This window comes from Fopius arisanus, unplaced genomic scaffold (genome assembly GCF_000806365.1).
Source record: "Fopius arisanus strain USDA-PBARC FA_bdor unplaced genomic scaffold, ASM80636v1 scaffold00095, whole genome shotgun sequence".
In the NCBI taxonomy this organism is placed as follows: Eukaryota; Metazoa; Arthropoda; class Insecta; order Hymenoptera; family Braconidae; genus Fopius; species Fopius arisanus.
In genome coordinates, this window is record NW_011887834.1 from 228995 (window position 1) to 251757 (window position 22763).

At 39.1% G+C, this 22763-nt stretch overlaps 2 protein-coding genes across 3 annotated transcripts in view; one reads left to right on the forward strand and one right to left on the reverse strand.

The window, feature by feature from the left end:
* The window catches only part of DIP-beta (Dpr-interacting protein beta), a 29078-nt gene extending 22497 nt beyond the window's left edge, over positions 1 to 6581 (forward strand). Inside the window, exons 4-9 of the mRNA XM_011311993.1 lie at positions 674 to 859; positions 1004 to 1199; positions 1294 to 1422; positions 3311 to 3601; positions 4428 to 4674; positions 4749 to 6581. Of these exons, the coding sequence (XP_011310295.1) occupies positions 674 to 859; positions 1004 to 1199; positions 1294 to 1422; positions 3311 to 3601; positions 4428 to 4674; positions 4749 to 4767 (1068 nt within the window). The 3' untranslated portion in view covers positions 4768 to 6581. The remainder of the gene's footprint in view (positions 1 to 673; positions 860 to 1003; positions 1200 to 1293; positions 1423 to 3310; positions 3602 to 4427; positions 4675 to 4748) is intronic.
* A 9631-nt stretch (positions 6582 to 16212) lies between these two features.
* On the reverse strand, positions 16213 to 21896 carry LOC105270817 (RNA-binding protein 25). 2 transcript variants are annotated; one of them, XM_011311994.1, is made up of 9 exons: positions 21498 to 21896; positions 21287 to 21421; positions 20833 to 21190; positions 20553 to 20747; positions 20325 to 20461; positions 18293 to 18492; positions 18050 to 18214; positions 16421 to 17984; positions 16213 to 16330 (listed from the first exon to the last, which is right to left on the reverse strand). In XM_011311994.1, the coding sequence occupies exons 2-9, from the start codon at positions 21392 to 21394 to the stop codon at positions 16238 to 16240; spliced, it is 2820 nt and encodes a 939-aa protein (XP_011310296.1). In that variant the 5' UTR covers positions 21395 to 21421; positions 21498 to 21896; the 3' UTR covers positions 16213 to 16237. The 2 variants fall into 2 exon arrangements, with proteins under 2 accessions (XP_011310296.1, XP_011310297.1); XM_011311995.1 differs by having other exon boundaries at positions 20833 to 21187; positions 21287 to 21896.
* Positions 21897 to 22763: the final 867 nt, after the last annotated feature.

Consider the following 22763-nt stretch of genomic DNA (forward strand, 5'->3'; position numbering starts at 1 on the left):
GACCAACGAGAATAGAGCTTTTCAGATAGCCCCACAGTGTGTCCTTATATATTTCTATATATGTGTACATGCCCAGTGATATTATATCTGACAGGCGTTTTTTTTTTACCACGGCTGCTGTAGAATCTACCGTATACGTTGCCAATTCTCCATCAGTTAAAAATTCTTTTTTGAAAAATTGTTTAAAAATTCCGGAAATCTTTGCAGTCGGCTTTATCAATGTCAAACCGCACGCGGTTTACTCATTTTTCTATTTTTATATCTTTTCTTTTTTTAATCATTGTTGAACGCAGAAAAGGCTCCACCTCGGGCTCCACTTTATATTTACAAGAATTTCAAATCGTCGGAAGTCAGGAATAAAAAAATATATGTATGTAAAATCAACCGTTGGTTGCCGGAATGAAATGGATTTTGGAAAAAAGTCAGTTTCCTCCTCCAAAAAAAATATATTAGAATGAATTGAATAAATTGAGTAGATCGTGGATATTTAAAGTTATGAATAAAAAATTTGAGATGTGGAGGAGAGTACAATGCAATTATTGAATTCAATTGATGATTTTTATATTTTTCATGTATTTAATTCATTAGGTTTTTTTTTCGTTGTTTTTCGAATCCTTCATTGTCGAGGGAATACAATGAGAATAATACTATTTCTGTTTTAACATTTTGACAGGTGGCGTGGATCAAAGCGGATACAAAAGCAATTTTGGCGATCCACGAACACGTTATAACGAATAATGGGCGTCTTTCAGTGACCCACAATGATTTCAATACATGGACATTGCATATTAAAAATGCAGATAGGTCGGATCGTGGATTGTACATGTGTCAAGTCAATACGGATCCGATGAAGAGTCAGGTAAATGTAATATCTGATGTAGAAGTGCATTGTGGTGCCCATGTGATTCTGAATAATTTATTGCATACAGAGTAAATGAAATTGAATGTTACATATTGTCGATTGGTGGAGCCGGATAAATTTCATTTTACAATGTCTGTCCAGAGTGCTTTCCTGGAAGTAGTGATACCACCAGACATAATATCAGAAGAAACAACGGGTGATCTGATGGTGCCAGAAGGAAGTTCGGCAAAACTAACATGCAAAGCACGAGGCTACCCAAAGCCCGATATAGTATGGCGCCGTGAAGATCGGGGTGGTATAATCGCGAGGGATGCAAACGGCGGTGCCAAGACCAGACGTAAGTACCTATCCCTAAATATTTTAATCATTTGTTTGTTGGTTGATTTTCAATAACAGTTAGGAGAATTAGCGATGCGCTTGAAATTTTGCAGAGACAACGGTCGAGGGAGAAACGTTGGTCTTGACAAAGGTCACAAGAAGTGAAATGGGAACTTACATGTGCATAGCAAGCAACGGCGTACCACCCTCGGTCAGCAAACAGATGATGCTGCACGTCAACTGTAAGTAAACCCAAATCCCCGAGCCTCCAAACATCTACTATTACAACTCTGTGCATCCCATTACATAACGCCATTACCTTATATATTACATAATTCTTCACATTCATAGCTTCTAAGAATTTGCAAATAAGTGACATTAAAGAGGGATGGATTAGCGGAATCCAGAAAAAAAAATATATTTCAGTAAAATAGAGTGAGAATAAGAATTCAAATTGACGTTAAATGTGTTGGTAATGGTAGTGGCTATGAGATAAAACGAATGCACCGCATATAATGGAAGTGGGGAATAATAAAATTACCCTATGGTACAGCACTGGTGCAGAATTTTCCCAACTTCCTTTCTCTCGTTGAAGATGTGACAAATGTCACGGCGAGTGTTGGTTACATTTTTTAATACTCTCAATCATAGCATTATTAGATAAAAAAATTGAAACAATTTCCGAGTGAGATAAGAGAATTTTGTGTAGAACGGCGTCGTGTTGATAAATATTCACGAGTGTCTGGGAGACAATTGTTTTGACGATGTGGTGCGTTGTATGAATGTTTAAGCGTGGAAAGTAGACGGAGGGGAAAGTGAAGAAGGAGATGAGGAGAGGGAAAAAATAAAAGAGTGAAGAGTGAAAAAAACTTTATACCGTAAGAAAAAGGTGTAAACGTCTGGGCTATATCGTGGAGTAGGTGGTAATGCAGGGAAGGATCGCGGGCATTATCTTATCACCCCGGTTGTATCTATCTGTCCTTTTTACTTTCTCAGTTACCTCCACTCGTATTGTCCCTGTCCCTTTAACCGAAAAGCTTGCTCGGATCGTTCCTACCGTTTCCACTCATCTCGGTCTGAAACCGCAGGGATGCTATACTCTCGACGAACCCACCCGGAAACCTATTACCTACCCGATGTTTCGCTTTGCAGGCTTATTTCATACCGCAATCGCATCAACTCGCCTTCTATTCGCCCAACGCCTGGATATTAGTCCCAAACCCCTGGCACAAACTGAATTTCTCCGTCTTCTTCAATTAATGTGATTTATCATGATTCATTTCACTACTCGTTTCGTCACTCACTGCGGCTTTACATTTCTAATTGGTTACGAATAGTAAGTTGCGAGAAGAACTTTGTCATTTGTGAGGCGAGTAATTCTTCATTCAGAATATTCGGATAATATCCAAAGAAAATTTTCAGATGCTTTCGTATCGAATAGATTAGGCGATCCCATCCAAAATTCCAGAATTTTCCCGAAAAAAAAATCAATTGACAAAAAAAGCCAATCCCCCGCCTGAAATTATTCGAAAATTTTGGATAAATTCCCTCCCTCAGATAGACCTCAATGCATTGTGGAGGAAATTCGGTTAAAGGGCGCGGAGGATTGATTTACGAGCCGCTGGCATTGCCGGTTTTCGGCCTTAACAATCCACTACGCAAACCGTCCCCCGAAAACTTTTAATTGCTAGCGTATTCGTATAGATAGAACAAACATATAAACATTTTTTTTTATTTCTCCTGTTTTTTTTTTTTTTCAATAAATGTGCTGGTGTGGACCTTGTTTCTCGATGAATAGCATTTCCGGGAAAATACGGGATTGCCATACCAACCCCCTCCCCTTTATCATCCTTTCGGTAACAAGCGATCTGAATGTGGGTTGAAACCTATACCTATACATGTCGAATTTTTCAATTACATAAATGCCATGAGAGCACTTGTAAATACCAAATATAAAAAGGGAATTTATGGTTCTCTTGAAATGGGCCCTTTGTGGGCATTTGAATTGAGGATTCTAATTTTTAGTGCTGGGGTAATGAAATATGCATGGAAATATTGACATATGTCCAATTACTTCTTTTCGACTCAGACACTGAATTATGATTTTTGTTTTTTTTTTAATTATTCCAGTTCATCCAATGATCCAAGCCCCAAATCAACTGGTAGGTGCTCCAATCGGCACTAACGTCACTCTTGTGTGCAACGTCGAGGCATCCCCCAAAGCCATCAATTATTGGACTCGTGCATCGGGCGAGATGATAATAAGCAATCATAAATACTCCATGTCCGAGGAGAAAGTCTCAGTTTACAGTGTACAAATGCGCCTGATTATCCGGAATTTACATAAAAATGATTTAGGTGGATACAAGTGTATATCAAAAAATTCTATTGGTGAGGCAGATAGCAGCATTGGACTCTATGGTAAGTCTTCTATAAATTTGATGAGAATAAATTAAAAATTAAAAATGAGACAGCCATTTGGTGCACCAAGAGATATTCCGGACAGGTGAAGATCACTCTCACCACTTGGTTTTGAAGTCACGCAATCCTGATAATATCGGCTAGATTAACCTTTTGCAAAAGTATTTTGACCTCGATATGTGGAAAGGCGGCTGCTTCTCGTGGACCGTTTGTCCTACTCGATCTCAAGTATGTGGCGTTGAGCGCGAGGAGAGAAAAAAAAAATCAAACAGAGAGTTAAAAATATTGAAGGCGGTCACGTTTGCAAAGTTTGGTGAAAAGTTGGCAATAGAAACAATATCCCGCGTATTAGTTATCGTTTATCAGTGATCGAATCAGGCCAGACGCCATCAAACAAGCAGTTGAGCCTGAAAACGCTAGGAATTGGGTAAGCCATCTGTTGCCAGACATAATCGATAAAAGTCCAGCCAAAGTGTTATCAGTGCTAAACTGCTATTTCGTTCTTGCCATCGCGTGTCTCTGTTCCGCATGCTCGAACCATTATCGTGCCAATTTTTTTTACCCCTCAACGTAACTTTTTCTCCCCTTCACCAACGGAGGGATGACCCTTACAACATAAATTGAATCTCCCAAACGGAACTAACATTGACATGTGATTTTTTCGAATGGGAGATAAAATTCGAGAAAAAATGATTTCGAGAGAAAATGATGTACCATTAATCAGCCTCCGATCGCAGTAGAAACGCAAAGACAATTGTTTTTTGTAATGTTTTTTTTTTGTGATGGAAGAATTTTGCTGATAAACAAATTCAATTTTCATTGTAAGACATGCGACTTCCGGAGCACTCAAGGAAGGCGAATGAAGTGTCCGATGAGGAGGATACGAATGAGTCACGCGAAAGCAGTGGGCAGAGGTTGAATCGCGTTTATCAGGGATCCCTGAGAGAAAGTGGATCAACCCAGCAGACAGAAATGGGCGTCGATGGTGCCTCTTCTGTATCAGGGATGGTTGATAGTAGTGGTAGATCGTACGTGCCACTGTGTTTCCTTCTAATCGTCTCCATCGTCTACACGTAAGCCACAACCAACAGTCTCTCGAGAGTGTTGTACCAACCAGTCTATTAACAACTACACCCTCGTATTCCAGCTTCGAGAAATGTGGGTGACTATTTTTCTCGTGTACAAAGCCAAGTTACATTACGTGGGACACTGACACGATGTTCAAGTAATGATTGTTGAGAAGAAAAAAAAGTGCCAAAAAAAAAAATTGCATATAGAATATTGTTTTGTGAGGTAAGGGTTTTCCGATGAACCCACGAGGCACGTAAAAGATGAGAATCTAGGTAAAAATGAAAATGGCTGTAGACGTCAATCTTGTGTGATGTGTCAACCTCGTACAAGAAAACTCTGTTGTTTTTATGCTTAGTCACGGCTGTACATAATATAATATTATTCAAACACGCGACGAAACTCGACGCGATTCGACGCGCAGAATGCGAAAAATTATTCCACACACGATGGGGATGAAATTCCTGTTAACTTATATTTTTATTTATACCTCAGTCTTTTAATTGGACATCCGATCATTAAACCATCCGGCCATTAAAGCATTCCTCATTCGATGATTACGCGAGATCTGTAAATATAAAATCCCAACATTTTTTTTTTTCCTATTATTTCATTCGCTTCAGCCAAATACTCACATATAACGTAAAGTTAGAATGCTTAAATTGAAAATTACTATTGCGCTGAGAGTAATTAACGTCCGATGTACACACACGCACACAATGACGCTTCATATGTAAATATATTTGCTGTTCAAAATTTAGAGAGTGGCACTTGACGTTATATACATTTTTTTAATTTTTTATGGCTCTCAATTACGTTTACCGTTGATTATACCTACACAATTCCCCACAAGTCAGATAATTAATTAACAGTATGAGCAGAAGTTGTAATGAGGAGTAACTTACTTTATTATTCTTACCCCAACTGGGGTTGCCTCGCAGCACAATTATTAATTGACCATAATCCAGGGAGGGAATGTGCGGATGTAACGTCATCAGTATCACGTCGATAATACGAATAAAAATCTTTCGAGGAGCATGAGTATAGGAAGTTAAAGAGTGCGTGTTCAGAATGTTTTTATAACTGAATTATTTCGTGGTAATTCATTTGGTTCAGTTAACATTGATCTCATTAATTCTCCACTCTGTCAATTGTTCCGTTGTAATACTTAAAAATATACCAGACGTTCTTATACGACCGGAAATAAATGGTAACGGGATGAGCACACATGAAAAATATCAAGAGATGATGCAAATATATTTATGTGTAGAGTTGTGTAATGTATAAAGTATGAAAACAAAATGATAACTATATAACTAAAAAAACGATCAACGATGGAACGAACGAGTTTGTTAATTCACTTGCAAATCAGAGTGGAAGAATATAGAAAAATATAATTGATGAACGAGTGATTTCAATGGGGGCATCAACTTTCAAACACTGCCACTGAGGAAGAAAAAAAAAAAGAGCCATTGTCGAGTGAATTAAATTATTTTTACGCTGTTGTTTATAAAACACAAATTGTCGAGCGATTGTGTTATTCGCTTCTCTTTTCCACCGATTACGTCATGACAATAATCATATTTATTTACCATTTTATTGAATGAATTTGTATTATTCATGGGATTATTTGTATGTACAATGAGGATGATTATTGAATTATCAAAAAATAATGGTTAGTTGTAGAAACTTAGAGGTGTATGTGAAATGTATGTACGGAATTGCTCATATATGTAACAAGGTTGAATTTATTTTCCATAAAATGCCGTCGCTATGAAAAGAGAAAGATGCTGCAGCGCTCCAGTTCCACTTGTAATCACTCCAATGCAGAATAACGGTCAACATATTATTTCATAATGGAAATATATCGGTAATGATATCAATTGGCAAATAGAAATATTTTGGCCGAATCGACGAGTGCATATCTCAATAAAGAATTAATTCACGGAATATTCTACTCTCCTCATTGACCCTATTTACCCCTTTCATTCTATTTGCATTTGGAAATTTAACGAATGATCAAATTTAATTATATTTACATTGCAAATGTAATTCATCATGTCGATTATCAAATTGATATCGTATTTAGCCGAGTATCCCAGGTGCACGGCGCACTATTGAGTTTAATGGTGCCTATGACGATGTCGATTTGAATTTCGAAAACGTGACGTTCACACCGCGAATATCCGGTGACACATCTCTCACTGAACTCAACGACTTGAGCAATTTAATCACATGTACAAGACATATACGAGGTAGCCAGACAAGACCCTACCTTGATCACTTTCTACAAATTTCAACTTTATTCCCAATTCACGGAGGTAAGATCATTTATTCGTCGGTTCCTAATGCTTTTTTCATGTTTTTTTACTCGAGCAGCTTATTGAATTTTTATTAATTGAATTTACGACTGAAAATAGCGTTTGACTTTTTTTTAACCGAGACAATATCAATCCTCAAGAGGCTATTTTGATAATTTTTTGAAGCTTACTCCTGATCTACGAAGGATATGTGAAATTATGTGGCAAACATAATTAAATTAAATGGTTATTTTCAGGAGATTTATTTCCATTATGTTAATTATAGGAGCTGTATTATTTAAAAAACATATCATCTATTTTTAAAGTCCTGATTTTTTGACGCAGATTCACACTCAGTTCTCCTTCATATTCCGGATAAAAATATGTTGAAATATGAAAATATTCTGACTTGATTCATTTATGAGTTGGTCACATGTTTTGAAAATAAAATTAACATGTTGAAGTACCTCTTCATACGAGTGTTTTCCAATATTTCCGACTGAAACGAAAATGTCAAATTTTCAATGTAAAAATCGATGCATTTTATAAATTTAATGGATCATAGAGGATTTAGGGATTCACCCGAGAAGAATCTCAATATTTTTATAGACTCCAAAGCCTCCAAACGTTCAGAAACAAATATTCTGTCAATCCTACATTCAAAGACATCAATAATAGCAGTCAATAGTGATATACGAGAATATTGAGTTCTACGGAATACCTGTGAATGATTGAAAAATTCTCCTCTCCGTAATGTTAGCACCGTGCTAATAAATGTACCTCGAAACTCGTATTGACAGGCAGAGAGTAGCTGAGATTGTCCAAACTCCGTCGAATTTGATATTCAACAAAAATAACTCTCTCCGACATTTGCACGTAAATTTAATAAGATACCTCTTCATGATCTACTCAATTGAGTTACGAGACAGTTGAGAAATTTATTTGAAAAGATTATTCTATTGTCTGGGAGTTGTTGTACATGTTCTCTTGTGCTTGCTCTGTTGCTTGCCATCTCTCATTAGCTCTCAACATTACGACTTTGAAATAACATCGTGAAGCATGTCATGTTCTTGACTTTGCAAACCCCTATTGCTTGACTTTCTTTCAAACTACCAATAAATTATATTCTAATATTTTTGTCTCGTGCAAATAAAATTGTCTCTGCGAATAAAATTTTCTGCGAATAAAAAATTCGATATTTTATAAAAGGGCTTGACGTATAAATAAAAGTGCAGTCTTCCATTGTATGTTTCTCACTTTTATATGCGTTATGCATGTATGTGTTGAATATGAAAATAATAATAAAAAAAAAGGAAAGTGACTTAGTGCTTTCATCAGTTCTTAAGCGTATGCTTCTCGGCATCGATTGTAGTGAGCTTTATGAAGGGGGAATATGCAATGCGAAAGCGAAGAGTGGAAGAAGAATTGAGGAATATCGCTGAAAGTCGAGGAGGAAGGAAGGAAGGAAGGAAGGAAGGAAGGAAACTGGGTAGGTAGGTAAGAAAGAAAGTAGGAGAGAGAGAAAGGGATCTCGTTGATATATTGTAAGTGGCACTGCAAATCCTGTACAGCCGAGAAATCATAGTAAGGGTTAAGAGGGGGAAGAATAGAAAGAAAGGAGGAAAAGGCAGAGGCGAGCTTGGAATTTTTGATGTACTAGCAAGCAAATATGAATATCGGGAAGTTCTCCTGAGAATTCTCCAGGATGCTATGGCGATAAGAATTGAATGGGAGGTGGCGCAAGGCGGAAGAAGTACAAGTCTCAAGTGAGATGGACAATCGACCTGACCCTTCCAGGAGAAGTGGAGAAATTGTTGAGAGCGGTATGCTCTCCAGCCAACTTTGAGAAATCGCCGTCGAACCAATAAACTCCTGTACGCGTCAAACAAACGACCTTTCCCCCGATCGTTTATTTGCCCCTATTTTCTCTTCTATCGCATTCGCAAACATTTGTTCTCCCATTTTTTACAAAAGAAAAAAATCATTTCTCAATCAACAATATTTGACAATTAACCAACTTGAAAATAACCTCCATCAAATCAAATTATTTACATCATCTATTTTCACATCCTTCAATGCAATAATTTATTGGAAAATTAATTAATTAATTAATTATTTGTATTGGGAAGAGAGAATCGAAGGCCGCAGGTAGGAGAGACTAGTAAAGCCATTTAAATATATTTTCGCGAGTGATATTTCCGGAAACTATTTCCTCATGTTATTCAATTATTCACTGATTACTACAATAATAGCTAAATATATAATTCCAATGTCAATTCCAATTACTCTTGACAATTTCATTATTCAATGGAATTTGATACTGTCTTTCTTGTGGCACATTTGTCTATATTTGCTGCATACACTTTTTAAGTACACCGAGGAAATATAGATTAAATGTCTAATAACGGATTCCGCATGACCTTAGTTATCTATAATTCATCACGAGGATGTCAAAGGTCTTTACGCCTCAAGAGGAATATTCCATCGTATTATAGCTGTCCCGAATGACTCTCGGGGCTTTCGTGACGCCCGTGTGTTTGTAACACGCCCTTTGTTCTTCGGCATTTTCCAGGTACTTTGATGATATATTGACATGGAGCCCTCCCTTTATCGTGAAACGCTTGCTTGTCCTCTTGATTATTACCGGTATATAGCACAAATAACATTAGGGGAATAATATAATAACGCGGCATACCATGCAGCTACATGATGCACTAGGTGGTTCACCAACCACTACTGTCCATGTCTCTGCTTTAATGCTCTCTCATGCATTATGAGTATGTAATGCTGTTAAACATTTTTTTTTGTTATACGGGTATATTGGGTACGTTGAAACGAAATGAATTATTGTGGAATTTGATTTTCCCGAGTTTTCGATATCGAATAAGTCAGTAATTGGCATCAGCCAGATGGTCCCGATAGAGATACCAAAAAAAGAGTTCAATACGTTCAACGTGCAGATGTTTTTTTTTGTGTTTAAAATTCTAAATGATGGTATTTAGAATTATTATTTATTAAAGCAAATTGCAAGTACACGTCGAATGACAACCTCAACACACCGAATAAAAGGATGTATAAAAATGTATCCCTCCAATTCGTCAAAATGACATTACTTCAATGACATAATATGGTATGAAAAGAACAGAAGGAATGAAAAAGAAATTGGCAAGAACTGGCAAGAAGTGGCAAGGAGGGAGTTTCACACAAGCCGAGTTCACAAACACGTCTGGGTATATAGCCTCGACAGTGGGATGGTTCGATGCTAATGAAATTCCGCGGGCTCGCGCTCATAGTAAAAGAGCCTCTACCTCCACCAGGGGAAAACGTGAACGAGGAAGCACAAGACGAACCGGGCTAAATTCCCAGGGACAAGTTGCCCTCCACCAACTGTGTCCCGTCTCGTCCCGTCCCATCCCGTCCCGTTTCATCCCTCACTCACTCACTCTTTCCCAACCAATATCCCTCCAGTCTTTCAACCCATTCAGAGCCAACCTCCTACCAATCCTACTACGACAACTGCTACCCCTCATCTCAAACTCTCACAAAACCTAATAGACAGTAACTAAACTTTCATCCAAAGTTACGCATTCGACCAACTTGCTAACATCACCCATCTCCCTGATTTAATAAACATTCTTTTCAATCGATCAAAATCGCCGAGCACACCATTTTATCAGTTTTACTAACTTTAATCATACCGGACATTGGAGAATCTCGATGAAAGAATCTGTACCCAACTTTTCAAAACTTGACCATCTTTCAATTTTATTCGATAAAAAATGCCTTCAGTATAAAAGTAGAAAGTTTAAATTTTGCACTATTTGTCACTAGTGTTTCCTCTAAGCTACTTTGATCCTACTGTGGGGGGGCATTATTTATATTGAGTGCTCGTGAATTATCAAGTGGCTCAATTGTTGAGCCTGATGTCATCCCGGCAAAATAGAAATGGATTATAATCCATCCATTTACATTATCTCCCCCAGCGATATTTGAGTGCTGCTCTCCAATTTACAATGCTTCAATAGAGACATTATTATAATTCATAATGATGGTTACGAGAGGGTGGGAATTGGGATGAGACAAATACAGGAAATAATCATCTTTGGTGGTAAACGCTAATTTCAACTCTTGAATCGAATGCCAAGCCGTGAGGAGGAATTCATCCTGGTGTGTCTCAGAATATAAAAATGATTAACGAAAATATAAATAAATAGGGGTGTAAAGATCTTTGGGTGTGTTGTGCCTGAGAAAGACAAGAGAGATATATGAATGTGAAGCAGAGGTGAGACGAGGTGAAGTGCGGTGGTAGTTGGTTATACAGAGGGTAAAAGAGATGGGTTATGTGTATAGGAGGGTGGTACCCGTGGGGGTTTTGACGGTTTACACGGCTGCTTCATCTTGAAGCGTCCTTCAACGTTCAACCACCCTCGTCCAATCTCCTTTATGTCCTCCTAGTTTCTCAAACTGCCTTTGCCTTGTCAATCGATTCTACCCGACACCCCGTCCCGTTTTCCTTACCGGTTATGCATTTAATCTTTTTTTTTTATTCACAAGCAAAATTACTATTTTTTATTTATAATCGTCAATTCCATTCTATTCTGAATTAATAGACAAGACTCTCGTATCCATCACTCTTCTGAGATATTATCATGTATAGACCCCCCGTGATTGACTATTAAAACACCCGACTAATTTTCATAGCCCAACGGCAACTGATATGCCCACATGTGCTCTCGTATTATACTTGTGAGGTTGTCAGCTAGCCCAGATGCGCTCGTAAAACTATTCTGACTCCCCACACCCTATAAAACCGATATACCACTGGCACTATCAACCTGTCTCCACTTAACCCTCCTCTCCCAACCGTTACGTTCGACATACCACCCTCAGATATAATCAACCCTGAATTTTTTTTATTTCTAGTATTCCCACAATTCCTCTGATAGTGTTTATTTTTATTAGATTAGAGGAGAATAAGAGGTGTAGAGGTTGCGTTCAGCAAATTTTTTTCCCTCCCTCAATTTTATTCGGTGCAGCTTCCTTTTTCTTAAACAAGCAAACTCTCAACGGCACGTCCCCGAGGGGCAATTCAATCTTTGCCACCTCTTTTTATTCCACGGGCTATCACTGTTTCCCCCTAGCTCGAGGGCTGAGACGGTTAAATCGTTTGTGACCACCGTATAGAATGTATCCCCAACTCAACTGACATCTCGTACATCACGAGTGATCGACCACTCGTCAAACCCTGGCAACAATACTTGAACCTGCCTTTTTTCTTTACTTTTTACCTTTTTTACTTTGACGACCACGTGAGAAAGCTAAGCTCGATATCTATCGACTAGACTGTCCAGTGAATGTCGAGGGGGCAATGGAAAAATCCATGCTCGCCTGGTCAAGGTAGTATTTCCCTGTACAAGACGTGAAGTTACTCTCGAATTTGTAAACCTAAGCTCAGCTAGATAATTAAAAAGCCCATTTTTTTTGCCTATCACCAAGGTCCTTGAAATTATTCTTTGAGCTCAGTGAAAATTTGCATGACAAACGCAGCTGAATCTGCCTCTCGTCTCCAGTTTTCCCTCGTGCCTCTTTCAAAGAGAGCCGCAATTTTCGTAAGAAAATGAGGAAAAATAAGGATGAAAAATGTTCAAACCTTAGAGATGATATAAAATTGATTTCTTATTTTCAGTACCTCATAATTCCACCTCCATCGTTGAATTCAATTGCCATTCAAGTTGAGTTGTTTGTCCTCGCTGTGTAATTTGTCATATCTTCTTAAATAATTTCTCATTCAAAATAACCATAATGACAAGCGTCGTGTTATTCTGAGAGCTGGAACCTCATTATTCTAATTGCATTCTCGGTTGGCTTGAGAAACTTTATAGCCGTATCAAGTGTCAAATGTGATTGCTAGGCCTTGGCTCCATTCAGCAGTGACCCTTTAACTAGTAACCACTGCATCCATTTGTTCCGTAGTTTCAAACTGTTCACAGAAAGCCTATTCACTGATTCAAAATATCTTCACATTCAAAGGGGCTACTTGATTACATTTGAGGTTTTTCATCGTGAACACATTTTTGTTTTCGAGACGATGCCATCTGCCTGATTACTGAGAAATTCAATTTTACCGAATCGTACTGAGGATATCGCCATCAGAAAACGCCGAAGTTATTATCCTCCACTGGAATTCCCGATTTTCGCACATCTCAATTTGCACATCTCGAAGTTTCCGAAGACTGAAATATCTCCAGTAATACAGGGCCTTTATCTAAACATGAGGCAAACCTCCCTGATTGGCGGAAAACTCGATGGTGGGGGTGGTCAAAAGCAAATGTCCGTGATTGACAGAAAACTTGATGATGGAGGGTGAAAAATGCCTCATCAGACATCACACCTCAATGCATGGTAACCGTGAGGGGACTCAGTGAATCTTGGATGAAATCTCATTCCCGCGGTGGGAGCTGCAGCGATTATTTCAACGAAAGGAACAGAGAACTGGACAGCCGAGCCCAGCAGAGCACAGCAGGAGAAACGTGAAAAATTATTCTATCGATTAACTAAGAAATCTCAATTTTTTCTGGGCAAAATCGATTTCGCTTTTTTCAGTGAGATAAAACTCTCAAAATGTACTCTGATTGTCACTTATAGCCGAGTAACGGTTCACCCCCACGTGGAGAATAAAAGAAGTTGGAAAATCCTGAAAGCATGCGTCCAGAGAAAAGTGTACATAGGCACCACACCATGGGCACCACACAGTGGAAAAATGGTAGAAAGGTGAAATGGTTGGCGGTGGTCACGAGCTAGGGTACTATACAGACTTTACTAATATTGCTAAGTGCATCGTCAGCCCTGGAGGCACCAACCGCGCAATGTGCGCTCTGATGCGATCCACCAACAGAGAGAAGCAGAGCTCGTCTCTTCAATTCCCTAAAAAAAAAAAAAATCCAACAGTCCTGTATGTATACCATCGCCATTTTCTCCTCATTGTCATTACTTTCTCTACTCCATTTTTTTCTTTTCTCTCACCTTTTCTTTCTCCAAACTCGACTTACTATTGCCTTAACATTTTCACAAAAACCTCATACTCCGCTTTCACACGATGTTTTTTTTTTTGTTCTAGACTAATCATAAAGAGACATTCGAAGTCTCAATTATCGAAAAAGGGATTAAGTCATTGACGAAACAAGGTAAGGCTCTTTATTCAAATTCCTTGACGCTCTCTCGCCCCGCTATCCCACAAAATATGCGGCATTTAAGGGATTACCCGAGTTTAGCATAATATTAACAGGTGCAAATAACACACCGGTAAATGCATGAGAAATGGAAAATGGGAGGGCGTATTATTCATGGATTACCACACTTGTCTTGCTCGTTTCAATTTTGCCCCTCGCCTCTCGCTGACTCGAGCAAGCCCTCAACCCTCAGTCCCCGTCTCTCTCCCCCATTAGAATAATTGCTTCTTCATCTTCGTGTTATGCCACAACTACGACTACTCGTTGTATTTTCGTGGTGCATAATAAGCATATTCAGCTATTGTTTCTGGTTATGTTTCGCCAAGATGAAACACCACCATTTCAACTGGGATTCCATTGAAGGTATTCCTACTAAATACTATACCATTCATATCGGTTCAGTGTCTTTCTGTGTATTTCTATTTTCCAATGATAAAAAAAAAAATTTTCAATTGAAAGTTGCACTCTCTCTCAAATTTTTTGAGAGGTAGGCCTGGAGTAGGAGTTCCTGCTCACTAATACACACGAGAAATTAGATATAATCGATTTTCCAAGGACTTGAAAGACACCCATAGATGAAGAAAGACAGTGGATATTTCTGGTGAACGCGGAAGCACTTGCAGGCTTTTTCATCAGTGAGAAACCCTTCGCTATGGCAAATATATGAAATAGAAAATGACAGAGATTTTAGTGAAAAAAAAAAACTGGGAAAAACACGTGCACATTCTGATGTATATATGCACTCCATAAAATGTACTCTAAGCTTCTTTCAGATGACGAGAGAAGAAATATTACTTTCCGAGGGAGAGATTATGGAGACAAAATATTTTTCTTTTGCGTATCACTTTGTAATTCAGTAACTGGAACTGACTACATGGAATGATATATAACAATTATTTACTTGTTACGAATTTTCATCTGCCCATCCATTATTCACTACACAAGCGAGTAAATAGAGAAAAAATGAAATAAAAGAATTCGGGGGATGCAAAAATAGGAGGAAAAGAGGAGACACCGAGAGTATGGGAGGAGATATGAATGTTCCGGTGGCTTCATTGTCATGCAAGAACAGTAGGATATCAAGTCGCTGGTGCATTCTCCCAGCCATCGAACTTGGAAATACGATTTTCACATCGCCCTTATAGTGCATGAGAGACAGACGAATAGTAAGCCTCTGTGCTCATTTATGCAAGTTTCTCAGGTTACTCTTATCCCATCCCTCACCACAGAAATTTCTACATAATGCTAACGCGCACAAATTCTATGAAAGAGGATAAATAAATTAGAGGACGGCCTCTATTCTTACCTCCTTCGTTTGCATCATCTGTATGGGACAAAATATTCCCAGTGAAGCTATCCATTTTATTTTCGTTCATTCAATCTCCCATCACTATCTGCTGTCTTCCTTTTTATGTTCTCGTACATGTGACTCGAACTCGGTTGTCGATTATTTTTGCATGCCCATTATATTATATATATATGTACAGCGCCTCCCTTCCTCTTGTCCTTTTTTTATCCGGAAAATAGAGCTTGCACCAGCAGGTACTATTATTACTTTGTAAGTGTATAAAAGCTTTCTCAAGTGTTTAATAGATGCTCGACAATCGTTGGAAGTTATATCTATTGCAGTTAGTTTTACTTCGAAGCGAATACGATTGACATCACCAACAAACCCTATCTCTGTCTTACTCTGGTGAAAATAATTCATCATTTTTATTGGCACAACTTTTTTGAAAAATGGATTTTTTCAAATTTAATGAAAACAAGCATTTTGAACAATCCGTTTTTTTTCGGACAAGAATTCTCCTCTCTCTTCAAAGAAAAATGTTGATCGTATATTTATGGTTGATTTTTTCCATCATCAGATAGGCTCATTTGTGTACACATAAAATGTATTTTCTCGTTGATTTCCTGGATTTTTCAAAGTAATATCTAGTAATCGTTTACATGGTACAAGAAATTATATTGATAGTATAAATTGGGAGTGAATTGCAATGAATTTTTAGTTTTCACATTGACAATGAAAATTCTAGTTGATTTTATTTAACTAGTCCCATTTTTTTGGCCTCCACTTCGTATATTAATAACCTCCACATTTTCACAACAAACACTTCAGCCTCTTCATCGAGAACCTGCAATAAAGAAGAAGACGAGGATGTGAGTACTTTTATGTAAATCAATAATGGACGAAAATCATGTGTTTTTTTTTTTTGAACACCTACCATTTGTACATCATCGAGAATGCCCTGAGGTGAGCTCCCAGCCATAACTTTACTACAGATGAAATCGACAAGTGTTGGTTCAGGCTCCCCAATGTATTCAATTATTTTTTTATTTATCCAAGGTCGTATCCTCTTCTCCATAAGTGCATTGTCAATGACAGCCCAGTCGAGTTGATAAGCAAATAGTGCATTTTTATCAGTTGGAATTTTATCAATGAGCGATTTAATATGTTTTCTCTTCTCCTCCTGACTCTTGGTGCTCTCCTCCTTACCCCCCTTAGCGACATTCATGTCCTCCATGCTCTTTTTCTTTTTGTCATCGCCATAATCAAGGGGCACAAGTTTTCGTTTCTTGGAATTACTAGTACCATCATCTTCATCATCATTATTAAAAACATCCTTAACATCCATGCGTGTTTTCTTCCTTGCTTGTCCCTGATTAATCTGTTGATTATTGGCTCCAGGACTTGCGGGTGTTTTATTGCCAATGGCATGATCACCGCTGCGATTAGCTGCCATGGCGAAGGGGACAAAATTACTAGCACTGTTCATTTTCTCAGGCTCACTGACCAACGACATACGAGAGTCATCGTCCTGGCTTGGTACGCCAGTCATCTGCGACGGTGTTATTGGAGCCGGTGATGTAATAGAGCCAACACTACCACCAGCATTAGACAAAGAGGTAACCGAATTACGTTTATGATTGGGATTGTGAAGGTCCTTGTCAGTCTCCATAATTCCATCAACCTGATTGAAATCCCGATGATAGCTTTGCTGGCGATGGTGCCTGCGATGGCGATAGTGATGCCTCGGTGGTGTTCTCGACGGCTCCTGCGGTGGATCCTCAAATTCAACTCCATCCTCACTATCACTATCAATTGGCTCTGTCTCAATCGGTGGCATTCGCTCCACCTCCTTCTCCTTCTCAATGGCCATTGCCTTTCGCTCATCAATCTTATCATCCTCCTCGTCAATTATCGTTATCACTGGCTTCGGTTTGTACTGTTCTTCTCGCTCTGCTTTCAATCGTTCAAATTCAGCCGCTGGATCTGGATGTGATGCGTCAGCATAAAGTTTGTCTCTTAGTCGTTGTAATTCCTGACGCTCGGCGCATCTGTCTCGTGAGTCCGCCTCAGCCTCTAACGCGCGTTCCTCCAGACGTCTCGCTAATTCCTTCCCCTTATAGTACTTGGCGTCGTCTCGATCGTCGTCGTAGTCCTCGAGAAATTCTTTCAAACGTTTTGCCTCTTTCTCACGCGCCTCTCGCTTTCCGCGTTTTTTCTCTGATTCCTTTTCATATTCCTTCTGTTTACGACGCTCACGAGTCTCCCAAGCGCGTAAACGCTCTTGATAAGCCGCTTCTTTTTCACGGGCTCGCCTCTCATTTTTCTTTCGCTCCTTTGCCTCCTCCTCTTCCTCACGCTCACGCATTATTTCTCGTTCACTTTTACGTACCTCTTCCCGCTCACGTTCACGCTCACGCTCACGCTCACGCTCCCGCTCGCGATTTCTGTCTCTTATGCGCTCGTTCATTCGCTCGCTCATGCGATCCCGCTCTTTTGATCTGCAATATTTTACATGTGTTATCAATGAGCCTTGCCTTACCTCTATCACGCAATCGTCATTTACCGTGATTTTGAGCGACGCTTGTCACGCCTATCCACATGACCCTTGTGTGACATCGGACTACCCAGATCAACCTCCTGATCCTCTTTATTAGTCATCTCATCCTCTCGTCTATCCCTTCTCATACGATCTCTAATCCGCTCACGCTCCCTCTCCCGTTCTTTTGACCTATTTGCCATTATAAATTATTATAATAATCGCGAACTACTTGTTTTCTTAACACCTTGCAATATTCTTATAGTTCACCTCGATTTGGATCGACGCTTATCCCTCCTATCAGGATGCCCTTTATGTGACAGAGGACTGCCCAAATCCACCTCCTGATCCTCCTTCATTCCAATATCATCATCCCGTCGATCTCTCCTCTTCTTCTCCCGCTTCTCCCGTTCCTCCTTCTCCACAGCCTCTTTCTTTCTTTTAACTTGGGCCTTTTCCTCCTCTTGTTTCTAAAAAATACAACATCACGAAAAACCATTAAGTGAATGTCTAATATTGCTCATTGAATCATATCCCTTGAAAAACGAGAAAATATAGTTCCTTGTAAAATTCATATGAACAAATATGTAAATTGCTGTACAGTTTAGCAAATTTTTAGTAAATATTTTTTTTTTTCCTTTTTTTCATTCGATGTATACTCACTCCACTGGCGATATGGCCAAGCCCCCGCTCGTTTCTCGTACCTAGGTGAAGGTACAAATATTCGTTTGTTTTTCCTTTTTAAACACAATTTGATACTTAATGACTAGTAACGTTCATGAATTGCGCATTAATGAGCAAGGGCCTCTCAATGTACTCACAACATTGATGGACGTCTCCATGAATAGTGAAATTTTCTTACTCCTATCGTACGTCTAATATTTTCTTATTTTCATAATTCTATTGTAACTATGGCAAATAAAATAGAACAACGGTGACTTTCAATACTTTATGAAATATAATGAATTATTTGAATATACCAAAATTTGAAGCGACGAAGCATCACTCTGTGGAGCACCAATATCATCATTCTCGCATATGTGTCGAATGTTATCCCATTGTGTTGAGGTAGACCGTTGGGTCTTAATCGCGGCAGTTGAGTTTCACCACAAACTGTTGAATATCAAATTTTTTTTTTCTCGTTTTTCACCGTTTTATTTTGGCTATTCCGTTCAGCCCCATTACGAATTATTCAATAATTATCAATGACAAATGCAGGCTTTCCAGCACTAATTCCTCTTTTATATGTTCAATTTTCCTAATTAAAGATATCCAAGTACCTTTCACTGTCCGGGACGCGCTCATATTTAAATTCAGAATTATTAGCGCGCGTTAAGCTGCCTCAACGAAAAAAAAAAAAAACAAGAATGGCCAAAATACTTGGATATCCTCAAGGATGTAATGCGAAAATCTGTAATCAATGTACGGAATTCTTTTTAACGCTAGAGACAACTCTCTCATGAAATTTTACGATACTGTCTACTGAAGAAAAAAACTACCCGTTTAAGAAATTTACTGAGTTTGTAGGATGATTTTATTTTGGAATATGACGCACATTACATCCTTAAACGATGGATTATATAGGAATCATGTCTTTATCGTTCAATGGTCTGAGATTAATTAATTTATTTTGAGTGAAAAAAAAAGGAAAAAAAAACGTAATTTTTAGGAAATGGAGGGAAATGACCATGAAAATACGTATTGCCTCGTGTTAGTTACTCCGCTTCTAATAATGATTGACATTTGGGTTTTGTTTTTTGTTCTTGGTGGATAATCTCTGACTTACCAACGAGGCTGCCTGCCGCCCTGAGAAATAACCGAGGGTTGTGGCTGTGATTGACTCCCTTCAGAGCCAACGAATAGTGGGTGAATTGGTCGGGCACCCCACTCACACACAGCCATTTCCTAGCGCTTGTATTTTCACTTGTGCGCGGCCTGTTATTATAATTACAGCAACCAGTCACGGCTCTAATTCGTTCAATTCTAGCAATATCACACACGCATACCTCAACCCTATCATCCATATGTTCTTAATATTTTTATCTACTCATATCATTCTTCATTATCTCTTTTACACTGTACTGCATGTCAGTCAGTAACTTATTGTCAATCAGCATTTGGAATAATTATCTCTATGTTTCTCTCGTCCTTAGGATCAATTATCAATTGAATATATTGATCCACTAATCGAGATTAATAAATGAAAGAAACGATAAGAAAAACATAAATTTTATGCTGAATAGAACATGACATGTGTTGATTATGTTTGAGAAATAATGTGGCTATTGAAAATTCTAATTACCTTCATGACTTCCCTGAACTTTCCAATTTCCCGTGTTATTAAATCTCGTTTACTTTCCTCAATTTCCGCATCGTCGAGATTCAATGTCTTTGCTGCCAATTTCGCCTGATGTTCCTCGGTAGTGGCTTTCCTAGCATCTGTGGATGAACGATGAGAAAATTATCAGAGATTAAATATCAATAAATTTTAATTATTTATTTGGTAAAGGGAAGATGGTTAATAACTTACCAGGAGCATTTTGAGCAAGTTCCAACTCGGTCGAGTGTTCCGAGAGGATCTGAGAAATTCGGGTGAGTGCATCACTGTCCACGACACGCATTCCCTCATCCATGTAGTCATCAGCATCATCCCCGTCACCCGATTCAGTCGGAGTCTCGTCCTGCAAGGGTGATTGCCCACCTTTCAGCTTCTTTCGTCGCTCAGCTATATTTCATCCCAATAAATTATTAGTGCCGAGTAGCGGAGAAAATTACTGCGCTTTTCATGATGATTGCCTTTAATTATTCACCTTTAAACTGATCCAAAGCTACTTTAGCCTTAGCATCCACTTTAACTACCAATTTCTTATTGCCAATTTCCATGTCGTGCAAGAGCCGAATTGCTCGTAATCCGGCATCCGGCCCAGCATATTCGCAGAATCCAAAGGCCTGCACACGTTTCCAAGATAGCACGTGGCCGCAAGCACCCAGAATATGTCTAATCATAACGTCAGGAGCACGATCCATGATGTTACCAACGAAAACTGTAACTGGGGGCCCTGTCTCGCGTTCTCGTCGTCTCGTGGGATCATGTCTCGTTTGATTTCGTGAGTATCTCACTGCTGGTGCAGATGTCTGCATTGCAGACACTGGTGTCGGTATCATCTGCTAGAGGAGTTCATTTCTTAGTGCCAGTTAAAAACGCCGACCATACGCTACCATGTACTACCGATTATGTTTTTATTGCTATCTTAATATACTCACATGTGGCATTGGCATAACTCCGCCAATAATCGGCGGAGGAGCTCCAACCATGTACGGCAGCGGTGGCATCCCAGGTATACCCATAGGTGGTTGTCCAGGATAAGACATTGTCAGCAAATTTATCCTGGATATGGGCTAACAATCAACAAAAAGGTTCACCAAAAAAATCACTCAGTCACTAGTCAATATAAGTCCCAATATAAGTATTTACAGTAAATCCTCTGTATTTATATTATGCTTCGATTAATCCAAGAAATTTGATGATAGCCGGATACCAAACGATCTCAACGTTAATGGATGCCACACACACTCCTACCTAACCATCAAATCACTACCATCAATGCTATGAATTTCATCGCGCTCAATCAACTATTCACTATTCCGTATATGTACACAATACTTAATTAATCAATTTTTCTGACAGATACCATACACTTGAGATTATCAATTAATAATTACATAAACATAAAATAGTGAAACACCAAATTGTAACACCTCGCCTGCAGGGAAAGGGAATTACGGCATTACGCTCTTGTCTTCATAGCGGCGATCGCGGCCATTTGTCGAATTGTCGTTTGTCGGTGCTGGCTACTGCTGGGGACTGCAAGTACTATATTCACAACAGTGGGGAATTTTTAAAGCCTAGTGAATTACTTGTAGATCACTGGGGCCGCTGGGGCCTCAATGCTCCCCAAAGAGGATTGACTGAAGTAGAAGCTCAGTTCTGGGGGTTTGAGTGACCCCAGCGGCATCGTAGTAGTGCACCCCAAGAGAGGGAGGGCGACACACGCAATGGGGGTGTCATCCCGTCAACCGACTCGGTAACTGCCTCAGTAGCAATCCCACTGTCAGAGGGACCAGTCAACGGGGTGAATTTCATTTTATGTGTTACGAAATTGGTATTCACTGAAATTGAAAAATGCAAAATTTTCAAAAAAGTATCAGAGGAGCATAAAAATGGAGGAGGTATTCGCTTAAATTTGAAAATTCGAAATTTTGTTTTCTGCATTACGATAAAAAACAAAAACCAATTTCGTAACCCTGTCAACTGGTCCCTCTGACAGCGAGACTGCTACTGAGGCAGTTACCGAGTCGGCTGACGGGCAGACACCCCACCATTGGGTGCGGCCCCCTCTTTCTCATGGGGTGAGGTGGGGTGTAATGCCAATGGGGTCGCTCAAACCCCCACTGAGCGGCTCAGTTCTGGGTGCGCACCTCACCCCAAGAGAAAGAGGGGGCCGCACCCAATGGTGGGGTGTCTACCCGTCAGCCGACTCGGTAACTGCCTCAGTAGCAGTCTCGCTGTCAGAGGGACCAGTTGATTAGGTGAATTTTATTTTCTGAAAATTTAAAATTTTTCAATTTCAATGAATACCTCCTCGATTTTCATGTTCCCCTGATACTTTTTTAAAAATTTTGAATTTTTCAATTCCAGTGAATACCTCCTCGATTTTTTTTTTGGAATTTCGAATTTTCA

Coding starts and splice junctions, on each gene's coding strand:
- LOC105270817 (XM_011311994.1), bottom strand. CDS start 21,394: ATGTCTTATCCTGGACAACCACCTATGGGTATACCTGGGATGCCACCG. Junction 21,191..21,286: donor GAGTTATGCCAATGCCACAT/GTGAGTATATTA, acceptor GAACTCCTCTAG/CAGATGATACCGACACCAGT. Junction 16,331..16,420: donor TTCTCGATGATGTACAAATG/GTAGGTGTTCAA, acceptor TCTTTATTGCAG/GTTCTCGATGAAGAGGCTGA.